This window comes from Eumetopias jubatus, unplaced genomic scaffold (assembly GCF_037043125.1).
Source record: "Eumetopias jubatus isolate StellerSeaLion01/CBP00866 unplaced genomic scaffold, mEumJub1_p1.0 scaffold_6, whole genome shotgun sequence".
NCBI lineage: Eukaryota > Metazoa > Chordata > Mammalia > Carnivora > Otariidae > Eumetopias > Eumetopias jubatus.
This window is the reverse complement of record NW_028274812.1, coordinates 94,633,985-94,648,690: the sequence shown is the minus strand read 5'-3', so window position 1 is coordinate 94,648,690 and position 14,706 is coordinate 94,633,985. Positions and strand designations below refer to the sequence as shown.

At 39.3% G+C, this 14,706-nt stretch overlaps 1 protein-coding gene across 1 annotated transcript; it reads left to right on the top strand.

Annotated features, from left to right (window-relative positions):
* The first annotated feature begins 5,417 nt into the window (after positions 1-5,417).
* Positions 5,418-14,359, top strand: KIAA1586 (KIAA1586 ortholog). Its single transcript, XM_028097695.2, has 4 exons — positions 5,418-5,675; positions 6,227-6,310; positions 10,430-10,510; positions 11,535-14,359. The coding sequence occupies exons 1-4, from the start codon at positions 5,655-5,657 to the stop codon at positions 13,707-13,709; spliced, it is 2,361 nt and encodes a 786-aa protein (XP_027953496.1). The 5' UTR covers positions 5,418-5,654; the 3' UTR covers positions 13,710-14,359.
* The last annotated feature ends 347 nt before the right edge of the window (positions 14,360-14,706 follow it).

Here is a 14,706-nt window from a genome sequence, read left to right as displayed (position 1 = left end):
CATTCATGATTTTGTGGATTTGGGTCATTTCTCTTTTCTTTTTGATAAGTCTGGCCAGGGGTTTATCAATCTTGTTAATTCTTTCAAAGAACCAGCTCCTAGTTTCGTTGATCTGTTCTACTGTTCTTTTGGTTTCTATTTCATTGATTTCTGCTCTGATCTTTATTATTTCTCTTCTCCTGCTGAGTTTAGGCTTTATTTGCTGTTCTTTCTCTAGCTCCTTTAGGTGTAGGGTTAGCTTGTGTATTTGAGACCTTTCTTGTTTCTTGAGAAAGGCTTGTATTGCTATATACTTTCCTCTCAGGACTGCCTTTGCTGCATCCCAAAGATTTTGAACAGTTGTGTTTTCATTTTCATTGGTTTCCACGAATTTTTTTAATTCTTCTTTAATTTCCTGGTTGACCCATTCATTCTTTAGTAGGATGCTCTTTAGCCTCCATGTATTTGAGTTTTTTCTGACGTTCCTCTTGTGATTGAGTTCTAGTTTCAAAGCATTGTGGTCTGAAAATATGCAGGGAATAATCCCAATCTTTTGGTACCAGTTGAGACCTGATTTGTGACCTAGGATGTGATCAATTCTGGAGAATGTTCCATGGGCACTAGAGAAGAATGTGTATTCCATTGCTTTGGGATGGAATGTCCTGAATATGTCTGTGAAGTCCATTTGGTCCAGTGTTTCATTTAAAGTCTTTATTTCCTTGTTGATCTTTTGCTTAGATGATCTGTCCATTTCAGTCAGTGGGGTGTTAAAGTCCCCCACTATTATTGTATTGTTGTCAATGTGTTTCTTCACTTTTGTTATTAATTGCCTTATATAATTGGCTGCTCCCATGTTAGGGGCATAGCTATTTACAATTGTTAGATCTTCTTGTTGGATAGACCCTTTAAGTAAGATATAGTGTCCTTCTTCATCTCTCATTACAGTCTTTGTTTTAAAATCTAATTGTCTGATATAAGAATTGCCGCCCCAGCTTTATTTTGGTGTCCATTAGCATGGTAAATGGCTATCCACCCCCTCACTTTCAATCTGGGGATGTCCTTGGGTCTAAAATGAGTCTCTTGCAGACAGCATATTGATGGGTCTTGTTTTTTAATCTAATCTGATAGCCTGTGTCTTTTGATTGGGGCATTTAGCCCATTTACATTCAGGGTAACTATTGAAAGGTATGAATTTAGTGCCATTGTATTGCCTGTAAGGTGACTGTGACTGTATATTGTCTGTGTTCCTTTCTGATCTATGCTGCTTTTAGGCTCTCTCTTTGCTTAGAGGACCCCTTTCAATATTTCTTGTAGGGCTGGTTTTGTGTTTGCAAATTCCATTAGTTTTTGTTTGTCCTAGAAGCTTTTTACCTCTCCTTCTATTTTCAATGACAGCCTAGCTGGATATAGTATTCTTGGCTGCATATTTTTCTCGTTTAGTGCTCTGAAGATATCATGCCAGTCCTTTCTGGCCTGCCAGGTCTCTGTGGATAGGTCTGTTGCCAATCTAATGTTTCTACCATTGTAGGTTACATATCTTTTCTCCCGAGCTGCTTTCAGGATTTTCTCTTTGTCTCTGAGACTTGTAAGTTTTACTATTAGATGTCGGGGTGTTGACCTATTTTTATTGATTTTGAGAGGGGTTCTCTGTGCCTCCTGGATTTTGATGCCTGTTTCCTTCCCCACATTAGGGAAGTTCTCTGCTATAATTTGGTCCAATATACCTTCTGCCCCTCTCTCTCTTCTTCTTCTGGGATCCCAATTATTCTAATGTTGTTTCATCTTATCGTATCGCTTATCTCTCGAATTCTGCCCTCGTGATCCTGTAGTTGTTTATCTCTCTTTTTCTCAGCCTCTTTATTTTCCATCATTTGGTCTTCTATATCGCTGATTCTCTCTTCTGCCTCATTTATCCTAGCAGTTAGTGCCCCCATTTTTGATTGCACCTCATTAATAGCCTTTTTGATTTCGACTTGGTTAGATTTTAGTGCTTTTATTTCTCCAGAAACGGTTTCTCTAATAACTTCCATGCTTTTTTCAAGCCCAGCTAGTGTCTTTAAAGTCATGATTCTGAACTCTAGGGCCGACATTGTACTAATGTCCGTATTGAGTAGGTCCCTGGCAGATGGTACTACCTCTTTTTCTTTTTGCTGAGGTGATTTTTTTCATCTTGTCATTTTGTACAGAGGAGAATAGATGAAGGAGAGAACAAAATGCTAACAGGTTAACAACGTCCCCAGCAAATAAACTCTATACAAATCAGAAAAGACCTGAAACCAGGGGAAAAGAAAGGGAAAGAAAAAGAAAGAGAAAAAAAAGAAAAAGAAAAAGATAAAAACGAACAAAAACAGAACAAAACAAAAAAAAAAAAACAGAATATGATCAAATATGATCAGGCTAGTGCATAGATCAGTGCCACACACTAGATTTCGGGTGTATTTTGGTTTGTTAGAAGAAAGTGCCTCCTAAAATTTTAAAGGAAGAAAGACTTATATATGTACAAAATAAGGGTTGATACAATGAAGGGATGGAAGATGACTGTAAAGCTGAAAATTATAAAAGGTTTTATAAACGGAACTGATAAGATAAGTTGTTGGAAAGAAGAAAGAAGAAGATTTAAAAAAAAAGAAAAAAAAATGGGAGAAACTTTGATCAGGCAGGAGACTAGAACAAAGCCATACACTAGTGATTTAGGGTAAATTTTGATCTGTTAGAAGAAACTGTATACCAAAATTTTAAAGAGAGAAGAACTTATATATATATATGCCAAAAATAAGGGTAACTACTATGAAGGGATAAAATATGACTCTAAAAATGAAAAATAAAAAATGTTTTTTTTAAAAAAAGGGACTGATAAGATGTTGGTTGAAAAAGGGAAAAAGAAAAAATTCAAAAAAACAAAAAACAGTTAAAAAATTAACTTTGAAAAACTAATGAATCACGGTAAAAGAGCCATGAATTCTATGTGCAGTATTCCCCTAGCGCTGGAGTTCTCCCATTCTCCTTGATCGGTACACTTGGTCTTGGCTTGCTGGCTGTTCCTGCTGATCTTCTGGGGTAGGGGCCTGTTGCCATGGTTCCCAAATGTCTTTGCTGGAGGCAGAACTGCCCCACCCTTGTCGGTCCAGGCTAAGCAAAATGCTCGGGTTTGCTCTCAGGAGTTTTTCTTCCCTGCAAGCTCTCGGTACAGCTTTGGAGGACCAGGGTGAAAATGGTGGCCTCCCACTCTCTGCCCGGAGGAGCTGAGAACTCGGGGCCCCGCTCCTCAGTGCGCCCTCAGAGAAAAGCAGTCAATCACTCCCGTCTCCTCGGTCTCCGGGCGCACTCCGTGCTCACCCGGCCTGTGACCGAGCGTTTCTATCTCTGGCACCCGGCCCCGTGTGGAGTCTCCAAACCCAGCAGATCCCTGTGGTGCGCTCCCGCGCCGCTCCTCCTGGGGGAAGAAGGGGAGTCTCCCCGGTTCTGCTGCTTGTTGGGTCCCTGCTGGAGGCGCAGTGGCCCAACTGGGCCGCGGATCACAGTTTATGGCCACCCTGAGCTGAGAGCCCGCGCCTCGGCTCCGTCTCTGCAGCCGGCTTCCCCGCTCAGATACCTGGGAGCTCTGCTGCACTCAGGCACCCCCAGTCTTTCTGTGACCCAGAGGGTCCTGAGTCCACACTGTCCCACGAGGGTTCCACCTCCCGCTTAGCTACTGGAGCGATGTCCCTCAGCGGAACCGACTTCTAAAAGTTCCAATTTTGTGCTCCGCGGCTCTAGCACTTGCCAGAAGCGGCCCACGGAGACCCCCTCCCCCACCGTCTATCCTCCCGCCTCGGATTCACTTCTCCGCACGTCCTACCTTCCAGTAAGTGGTCGCTCCTCTGTTCAGAGAGTTGTTGCTACTCTCTTCTTCGATCTCCTGTTGAGTTTGTAGGTGTTCAGAATGGTTTGATCCCTATTCAGCTGAATTCCTGAGACCAGACGAAATCGAGGTCTCCTACTCCTCCACCATCTTGCTCCACACCACCATGAAACTATCTTGGGTATTATCTTAGCAGATGTTTCTTTTTCTCAACTTTCATCTCAAGTCCCAAATTCAGTTGGTACAAATGCACCTGCAGTTGTAGTGCCCTTTGGAGAAATCAAACAGATTCATCAAATACTAGCATGGAACATAAGTAATCAAATGCCATGTTCTCATTTAGACCAGCAAAAACAGGCCTCCAAATGATAAGGTAAATATCTGCTGGGCTCAAAAAACAGAGAGATAAAGTTAGCTGAAAAATTAACAAACAATATTTCTCCCAAAGAAATACTGTACTTGTAGAATGAAGGTGACCTTGGTGACTACTGCTTTCTTATTTACACAATGAGAAAATTTATTCTCTAAAATCATAGAGTAACAGCTTTGTTGTTTGAAAATCTATCAGTAAAATGAAATATCCCTCCCTTGGCTGGACACTGTGACACAGAGAACCAGCCTCAAGCTAAACCAAGTGCAGGGCTACAGATAAGGGGATTCTGGGCCAAAAATTAGTATCTATGTTAACTCTGTAGTTTCCAAGTTAACAGAAGTCTGTAGTCCAGACATGACCTTGAACTCTTTACACACAGCCCTAATTGGCTTTGTACCTATCAAAAGACTGCTTCACTTAAATTTCACCTACCTCTACCCTTCCTTAAAATTTCCTAATAACTCTATTCCTTTGTCTTGTGATATGCCTCATAGTTCCTCTGTTGTGTGATCTCACTCATTGTAGGCCACAGCCAAAATCATAGAGGTGATTTTGTGAGACTACAAATTTGTCAGGTGATCTTGGGCAGATATGCTAGGAGAAAAAGCTTTAAAAGAAAATCGCCAGGAGGCGCCTGGGTGACTCCGTCGGTTAAGCATCTGCCTTCCATCAGCTCATGATCCCAGGGTCCTGGGATGAGCCCCATCTGGGGCTCCCTGCTCAGCTGAGAGTCGCCTCTCCCTCCCCCCCCCCCCACTGCCCCCGCTTGTGCTCTCTCTCTCTCAAATAAACAAGATCTTTATAAAAAATATCGTCGGTAAACATTTGTTTGCATAAACTGTATCTGTTAACAATCATTCATGTTTAAATATTGAAAAAAGTCGGCCACTATTTTGGTAAGGAAGTATCTGAGCAAACAATGAAAGAGCATTTTAACACCATTGATCTAGATTATCTAGACCAATGTTCGTATAAAAAGAAAAGGAAAGAGTAGAAGAAACGTGGGGAGAGGAAAACAGAGTGAGAGAAAAAGGTCATCTATTACACTACTTTAGTACAGTAACAGCCTAGAAGAACGCAAGCGCCTCGCTGAGAGTCCCTTTCCACTCTTCATTTAGGCGCGGGACAGGCTCGGGAACCCCCAGAACTACAATTCCCAGCATCCTGCGCGGCCCGGGAAAGGCAGGCCGGGACTGTGAGAAAGAGGCTCCAGGCAATAGCGGGCCAGAGCCGGCTTCCCCTTTGGAAGCGGTGTTTCACACCTCTCTCCGCCCGCGGCGTCGGTGGCGTCGGCGGCGGCGTCGGCTCTCACGCAGGAGCGGGTCTCGGAGGCGCGAAGCGGTGCTGGGCGGGAAGGGAAGTCGTGGCGGCGGCGGAGGCGGCGGCAGCGGGGACAGCAGCGACGGCGGCGGCGGCGGGGGCCGCAGGAGCGGTGGTGCTGTCAGTTAGGCCGTCGGAGAAATGGGAGACCCGGCGTCGGAGGTGAATGGTCGGGCGTTGGGTCGCGGCATTCTCAGCCGAGCGGGCAAGGGCTTTGTGTTTTGTTGGGTGTGAGGCCTGGTGCGCGGCGGGGCGATAGCCTCCGCGTCTCGGGCCGAGCCCAGCGTTCCGGCCTGGTGCGGGTCTGAGCGAGGAACCAGCAGTAACAATGGCCGCCCGACCGCCCCCGGCCCCCTGCGTCGGCCCCGGAGGTCGCTGTTGCGGCTGCTCTGGCCGTGAGAGCGACATTTTGAGACAGGCTCGCTCTTCGGCGGTGTGCGTGCATCCCTCCTCCTGGAGGAGATTGGGGAATTCGCGGGGGCTGGTAAGTCGTTTTCGGCGTCCGCTCCCTGTGGCTGCGCGTCTGCAGAGGCATAACCCGACTCCATCGAGTCCTGTTCTTGGTCGGATTTGCATGCAGTTGTGCTCAGTTCGGTTTCCTCAAGAGCTTGCTGTGTTACAGAGCTCTTCCTTTTTCGTTGCTTTTGGGACAAATCTCTTCCTCCAAGTACGTGGCTGTATATAGATAAGCATGTTCTGCCTTATCTTTATAGATAATAGAGTCTGTCCCTGCAGCCGGGCCTGAGGCATCTGAGGCAACAACGGATGAAAACGAAGATGACATTCAGTTTGTCAGTGTAAGTAGCAACGATATTCGGGTTTTTCCCAGAATCCCAAACCTATGCGTGGTAAACCATTATGTGATGATACCTCACCTGTCCGTTCATCATTCAGCAGCGAGGTATGAATGTCTCGCAGGTACTAGACCCTGGGGAGCATGGCGTAGGATTAGGACATTTCCCGAAGGGGGTCTCTGAGCACCTGCAGTGGCCACCACAAAGACTGTGCCCGAAAGGACATGGTGCGCATTGAATCACGCTTCTCGTGCCTTCCTGAGCGCCGTTTTATACTTCATCTAGGCGAAGTTCTGGTCTCTTAGAGTGTGTGTGGAAGCAGGGCAAGAGCATCCTTTCAGAGATGACCTGCAGGTTAGAGGGAAGGGTCGGCTGAAGATGAGGAAGGAGGTAGAAAATGAGAAGGGTTGCAGGAACTCAAAATCTGAGTGTTTTGTAGCTTCATAACATGAAGGCAAGTAGCTTGAAGACTTCACCAACCTCTGAGATCATCATGTTACAGCATAGTACAAGAGTTGATGTTCTTGTAATAATGAAGATCCCTGCATCACCAGGAACACACATGGTTTTCAGACTTCCTTCCCTTTGGGACAGTCGTCTCTAAGCATTAGGAAGTGTAAATGTGCAGATTCCTGGGCCTCACTCCATACCTACTGAATCAGAATCTGAAGGTGGGACCCAGGACTCTTCACTTTGGAACAAATGAAAGGAAATACGAATCTGTGAACCATGCTTTGTAAAGCCTTGGTTTAGGGGGGAGGAGGTTATGATGTATTTTGGGATGGTTTTCACCCAAAACTGTAAAGTTGTGCAAAGGCTCTGTTTAAAAGTGGTGTCTTGGCCAGCTAAAAACTTCTCCAAACCAGTGATTAGTTGAGGTTTGTTGTTAAAGGTGTATAATTTTTGTTTAAATGAGTAGCAGTTTAATGTTTGTTAATTGGTATAGGTTTAGGGCAACCTGATAAACCAATTTTTTTCCCCAAATCTCAATTTTTTCCTAAATCAAATAAAATCCCCTCTTTAAATGTTGCGGTGTTAGGATGTTGTTTCTTGTTCTAGTAGGGACATATAGAAATTCTTTACAAGATCATTTTCTTGACATTCTTCCCCATTAACAGTACATATAGTAACCCCCATTTTCTTTTTTTTCACACTTGGGGCCTTATAAATTTGGGGGTGCCAAGATAGGTTTTATGCTATTCTGCTTTCCTGTGTTGTAGAGTAAGTGATGTAGCTATGGAAATTGAAGAGCCACAGTGTGGGGTTTTTTTTTGTTTTTTTTTTTTTGTAATGGAAAGCATTTGTAAAGAATATTTCAGGGGTCTTCGGGAAAAATAATTTTGGTTCCTCCTGACTGTGGTATAGAAACAAATGAATGAGACATTATAAACGGGATGATATTTTGTGCAACTAGAACTAGGAGTGACATGGGTGTTATGACATGTCCCTTTGAGAAACAGAATCTGCAAGATTAAGGTTGGAAAAATAGGTGTAAGTTTGTGTAAAACTCTGTGGAATAAACTGTTATAAATTCTTATCAAATTAACATATCAGCTTTTCTTCAGCTGAGATTTAAATCTTTCTTAATTTGGGGTGCCTGGCTGGCTCAGTTGTTAAGCGTCTGTGTTCCACTCAGGTCATGATCCCAGGGTCCTGGGATCGAGCCCAACATCGGGCTCCCTGCTCCGCGGGAAGCCTGCTTCTCCCTCTCCCACTCCCCCTGCTTGTGTTCCCTCTCTTGCTGTGTCTCTGTCTCTCTGTGTCAAATAAATAAATAAAATCTTAAAAATAAATAAATAAAACTCTAAATTTAACTTTAAATACAGAGAATCTTTTGTATGTTTGCATTCAGAGTTTTGTACATCCAACTTGATAGAACCTCTTATTTAATTTAGCCTTGTTTCCAAAAAGAGGATGAAATATTTGATAGCTCCATAAGGAGAAGTGAATTATACAAGCATTCCAGGTTTTATTGCCCTAGATTTTATTGTCCTTCACAAATACTGTTTTTGAAGATTTGTGGCAACCCTGTATCAAGCAAGTCAATTGGCACCATTTTACCAACAGCATCTGCTCACTTTGTGTCTCTGTCACGTTTCAGTAATTCCCACAGTATTTCAAACTTTTTCATTATTATTGTATTTGTTATGGTGATCTGTGATCAGTGATGATAACTCACTGAAAGCACAGGTGATGGTAAGCGTTTTTTTTAGCAATAAAGTACTTTTTTAATCAGCTGTGTACATTTTTTTTTAGACATACTTAATAGACTACAGTATAGTATAAACATAACTTTTATATGCACTGGGAAACCAAAAAATTCATTTGACTCACTTTCTTGTGATACTCGCTTTATTATACTGGTCTGGAACTGAACCTATAATATTTCAGAGGTATGCTTGTATACTCTGAATGGAATTCAGTATCAGAAAGAAGAGAGTAAAAATACCCCTACTGCCTTTATTTATTTATTTTTTCAGATTTTATTGTTAAGTAATCTCTATATACAACATGGGGCTCAAACCTACAACCATGAGATCAGGAGTCACACACTCCTACAATTGAGCTAGCCAGCCACCCCCCTATTGCATTTAAATGTTTCCACATTAAAAAAACAGTGATAATTCAGCTTTAACATATACTCAGAGACAGGGCAGGGCGTCTGGGTGGCTCAGTCATTAAGTGTCTGCCTTCGGCTCAGGTCATGATCCCCAGGGTCCTGGGATCGAGCCCCGCATCGGGCTCCCTGCTCGGTGGGAAGCCTGCTTCTTCCTCTCCCACTCCCCCTGCTTGTGTTCCTGCTCTCGCTATCTCTCTCTGTCAAATAAATAAATAAAATCTTTAAATAAAAAAAATACTCAGAGACAGAATTTACTTCCCTTTGTAACCCCATCCTATGCTGGGCTCTACCAGGGTATGCTTATTTCTCTTTTTTTTAATAGTACCATCCAGTAAAGATGAAATGCTGCTGGGTACAGTTCTCTGCTTGACGGTTCTTCAGATACAAAAAGTTACTACTTGATGTATTCTATTATGGGTTCCTTAGTCTTTCTATAAATCGCTTTCCAGCCTTCAGTCTGCATTATAGCACAGCTTCCTCTTTGTGTTCTGCCATATACATATATGCGTGCATGTAGCTAAATAAACACAATATCCTGAAAGAAAGGAATGATAAAAATTTGTAGGTACAAAAAGAGCCCTTACCTTTGACATAAAATTTTATTGTAATATACATACAGAAGAGTGTACTTCCAGATTGTTCTTCTGGCCTTCACTCTGGTTTAGTACTACGTTACTATTGTCTGGATTATCTTGTTACTAGTCTTCCCACACTTCATACTTTCCTAATGTTGAACCACAGCTCTAATGTTATCCCCATCTCAGCACTATTGATTGGTTCATTTACCTATAGAGTAAAATCTAGGTTTTTCATCCAGGTATTTAGGGCCTGGTGTATTCTGTAGGTAGTATATATGTAAAGAAAGAATTGAGAAAATCAGGGCTTGATGTTTGCTTGTGAAAGGATACGGAGGATAAAGCAGAGCTATTTAAGAACTCTGATTTTGGGGCACCTGGGTGGCTCAGTCGTTAAGCATCTGCCTTCGGCTCAGGTCATGATCCCAGGGTCCTAGGATCAAGCCCTGCATCGGGCTCCCTGCTACGCAGGAAGCCTGCTTCTCCCTCTCCCACTCCCCTTGCTTGTGTTCCCTATCTTGTTGTGTCTCTCTCTGTCAAATAAATAAAATCTTAAAAAAAAAAAAAAAAGAACTCTGATTTTGAGCTTAGATATCTAAAAGATTATTGATAGTCATCCAGTTAAAGAATATAGTACTATGATGTATCTTTTTAATACTATTCCTGCACTATTTTTCATTTCCAAAGGAATCCACATGGCTTTATTCCCCTATGTAGATTTAGTTTCTCTTTGGGTTTTGTCATCATTGCTTATTCATCTACTCTTTTCTTGTGCTGCTTCTGTTTCTGATTATTCTGTGCCACCTGCAATCCTCCTTAGGAAGGAAGAAGTTTTGCTAATTCCAACAACAAAAACCTACTGATTGTAAATGCAAGTGTGGTTTGAATGGTTTTCATGACTTGTAAATTTGCTCAATTGCTTTTTAGGAAGGACCATCAAAAAGTGTTCTTGAATACTTTGATTTGGTCTGTGGTGATAATGAAGAGCCTAGCACCTGTCATAGTGATGTAAGTATATTATATTTGTGGTTTTTCAGTTCTGTCATTAAGTGCAAAGTGTGTTGGTGGTGGCTTGAACTGACTTGGAAGAACTGATTGTAAGATTTTCAGGAGAAAAAGATTTTGTGAGCTGATATGTTAAACATAGCCATTATTAAAAATTAAAGTATATGTTAAAAATTGAAGTATATAAAGTTACAAGGAAATAAATTATTACATTTAAGGTAGTAAATACTCAAAAATCATATCTTAATTTGAGATTATTTACACCTATTGTATCTGAGTGGTAGAAATACTATATAACAGCATGCTCCTGCAACTTGATTGGAGTATTTACACCAAGGTAAATGTCAAACTACAAATCGGGGCTTGATTTATTATTTATTGATTATCTAAACTTAAGAAAGTGGTGGATAAAATGTTAATTCAGATTAAGCCTAAAAATGTGATACATCTCTAAATTGCTGGACTGTGTGCTGTATGAACAATTGAGGAAACCTTGTAATACTTGAAAATTCTTCTTTGATTCAACAAAGATGTTGATGTCATTGATGAGCCAGTGGAGTTCTGGTATACATCTTCACTTTCACTTTTCATCTTATTAAATGAAAATATTAACCACTTTTCACATTGGAGCTATACTCATTTGTAAATCATATGAGCAACTTCTTTGTTCAATTGGATGTTAATCAAACATTCAATTTCGTGACATTATTGGCTATAAAATTTTTAAAACCACGCTTGCCTGACTCAGGAGGAGCATGCAGCTTTTGATTTCAGGATCGTGAGTTCAAGCCCCACATTGGGTGTAGAGATTACTAAAAAAATAAACTTTATAAAAAACTGATAGTGAATTTTTCAACAAATAGCAAGTCATATTGAAGTTACGGGTACAAATTGAAAATCAACGTTAAGTATTTTAATTCAAAATTTATTTCTAAAATTTTATAAAGAAATCATTAACAGAAATTTTTACATTAACCCTTAAAGTGTTATCAAGAACTTTACTTATATATGTGAAATTATTTTTCAGATTCTGTTCCCTAAAATGCCAAAACGACAGGGAGATTTTTTGCGTTTTTTAAATGTGAAGAAGGTGAAAACAGACACAGAAAGTAATAGCAAAAATCGTTGTGGATTGTCTAAGTCAAAGGAATCAAATTTCAAATATGTTGAACAACCAATCATTGAAGAAAATCCATCATGTTCATCAAAGGAAGAAACAGATAATCTTGTGCTTCCAGATTGTTGGAATGAAAAACAAGCATTTATGTTTACAGAACAGTACAAATGGCTTGAAATAAGAGAAGGTAGATTAGGATGTAAGGATTGTTCAACAGTTCGGCATTTGGGATCGAAAGCAGAAAAGCATGTCCATGTGTCCAAGGAATGGATTGCATATTTAGTAACCCCTAATGGCAGTAATAAAACTACTAGACAGGCTTCTCTGCGGAAAAAAATTAGGGAACACGATGTTTCTAAAGCCCATGGTAAAATTCAGGATTTGTTAAAGGAATCAGTTAATGACTCAATTTCTGATTTAGTGCATAAACAAAATAATAAAAATATTGATGCTACAGTAAAAGTTTTCAATACTGTTTACAGTTTAGTAAAACATAATAGACCTTTATCTGATATTGAGGGGGCAATAGAATTACAAGAGAAAAATGGAGAGGTCAACTGTTTAAATACACGATACAGTGCAACAAGAATAGCAGAACATATTGCAAAAGAAATGAAAATGAAGATATTTAAAAATATTGTAGAAGAGAATGCCAAAATCTGCATCATAATTGATGAGGCATCTACAGTTTCGAAGAAAAGCACTCTAATGATTTATCTCCAGTGCACAGTTCAGTCGGCTCCTGCACCAGTTATGTTATTTGTTGCTTTAAAAGAATTGGTGTCAACCTCAGCAGAGTGTATTTTCAATACAATACTGAGTTCTTTAAATGATTGTGGCTTTACTAATGAATATTTGAAAGCAAATTTAATTGCATTTTGTTCTGATGGTGCTAATACAATCCTGGGAAGAAAGGCTGGAGTAGCTACAAAGTTGTTAGAAAATTTTCCTAAAATCATTATTTGGAACTGTTTAAACTATCGATTGCAATTGTCGCTTGATGATTCAATATCTGAAATAAAACAAGTTAATCATTTTAAACTATTTCTTGATAAAATTTATTCCATTTATCACCAGTCTAATAAAAATCAAAACAAGCTTTTAGAAACTGTAGCTAAAGATCTTGAAATTGAAATTATTAAAATTGGATGGGTGATGGGACCAAGATGGGCGGCATGTAGTTTACAAGCTGCTACTGCTGTATGGCATGCATATCCTGTATTATATATGCATTTCTCTAATTCTTACTCTGGTTTGGCAAAGAGATTAGCTAACATTCATTTTTTGCAAGACCTTGCTTTAATGATTGACATTCTTGAAGAATTGTCACTACTTTCAACTGCATTACAGTCCAGATCAACTAACATTCAGAAAGCACAAAAATTGATCAAACGTACCATAAGAGCTTTGGAAAATTTAAAAATTGGTACTGGAAAGCATGAGTCTCAAATTGAAGGTTTGATTAAGTCAGATAAGTTTAAAGATATTCCATTTAATAAAAATAATAAATACAATGCTCTTCCTAGGAGTATGTTAATAGAAAATATAATTGAACACATGCATTTACGTCTTGTATCTGACAGAAACCATGATGAAAGTATTTTTAATTATTTTGACTTGCTAGAACCTTCTACATGGCCTTATGAAGAAATAACTTCACCATGGATAGCTGGTGAAAAAAAATTATTTCATCTATGTGAAATTTTAAAATACAAAATTGATTTGAATGATTTTCGGGAATTTGTAAATAATAATATAAAATCAATCAATGTTTCGATTCCTACAACTATACAAAAAGCTAAAAAGATAGTTAACACTATTGCAATCAATAATGCTGAAGCTGAAAGAGGTTTCAATTTAATGAACATAATTTGTACAAGGGTGAGAAATAGTTTAACAATAGATCACATATCAGATCTAATGACAATAAATTTATTAGGGAAGGAGTTAGCAGATTGGGATGCAACTCCATTTGTAAAGTCCTGGTCAAATTGTAACCATAGGTTGGCTACAGATACAAGAGTTAGGCAAAAATCAACAAAAGCCTTCTATGGGAATCAGTTAGCTATATGGAATTTACAATAAAGGGTATTATATATGTTATCATTTGTAAATTGTGTGCTACACATCTTATATATAAAACATTTTTTTAAAGCCCATTTTTAAACTTACATTAACATGTTTAAAAGGCATTCTCCAAAGAGATAAAGTTGATTGTTTTTAGGAGCTATATAGTTTTTTACAGATTGGCCCATGTCTCCTAGAGTAGGCCATGGTGTATATTACAAGGAGTCCTGTACAGAACATCCAACCATTTCCATTTCTCTTGCCTTTTAGTAAGGATGCAAAAGTTCAAAGCCCTGGAAATTATATAAAATAAATGAGAAATAGAATAAAAACTGCAAGCTTTTTGGCTGTTAATCACTTCTGTATGTGCTAATACAGTAATCTCTAGCTATGGGTGGCTATTAAGCACTTGAAATGAGCTCAGTAGGACTAAGTTAATTAATTAGAAAAATGCATTGTAAAATACTTTTAACTCAACTTTTTTTTTGTAGAAATACATTTAACTTGTTACCTTGTTCATGATTCTTGTAGTGTGCCTGTCAAACTCCTGTGTCATGTGTAATATTACTTAAAAACACATCAGTGAATTGGTGTCAACAGATGGATTCGGTGCACATTATTTTTTTCTATGAATTGGATGTAACAGCATCTTTACCTGAGTATTTTATATAGACAATAGGAATTACAGTGATAATGTAAATCATAATTGATAATTAAATTGAATTATTTATTTTAAATATATTTTTCTAGTTCAGACATGAATATGCACATTTTTTAATTTAAAATGGCTTACTGAAGGCTTACTGAAAAAGAAGTAGAGATGCAGAAACTAGTACTACAACTGGAACAATAAACAGTGGAAGAAGGTATGGTATGCATTTCATGATGAATGGTTAATTGCAGTTGGCTGTGGCTGAGAAAAACTTATTTAACAAAGACAGTAAAGTGGGTAATACTGAGACAGTTTCAGCAAATGCATAATGAATGAAATCTTTCAAAGTAAAATTAAATTTAG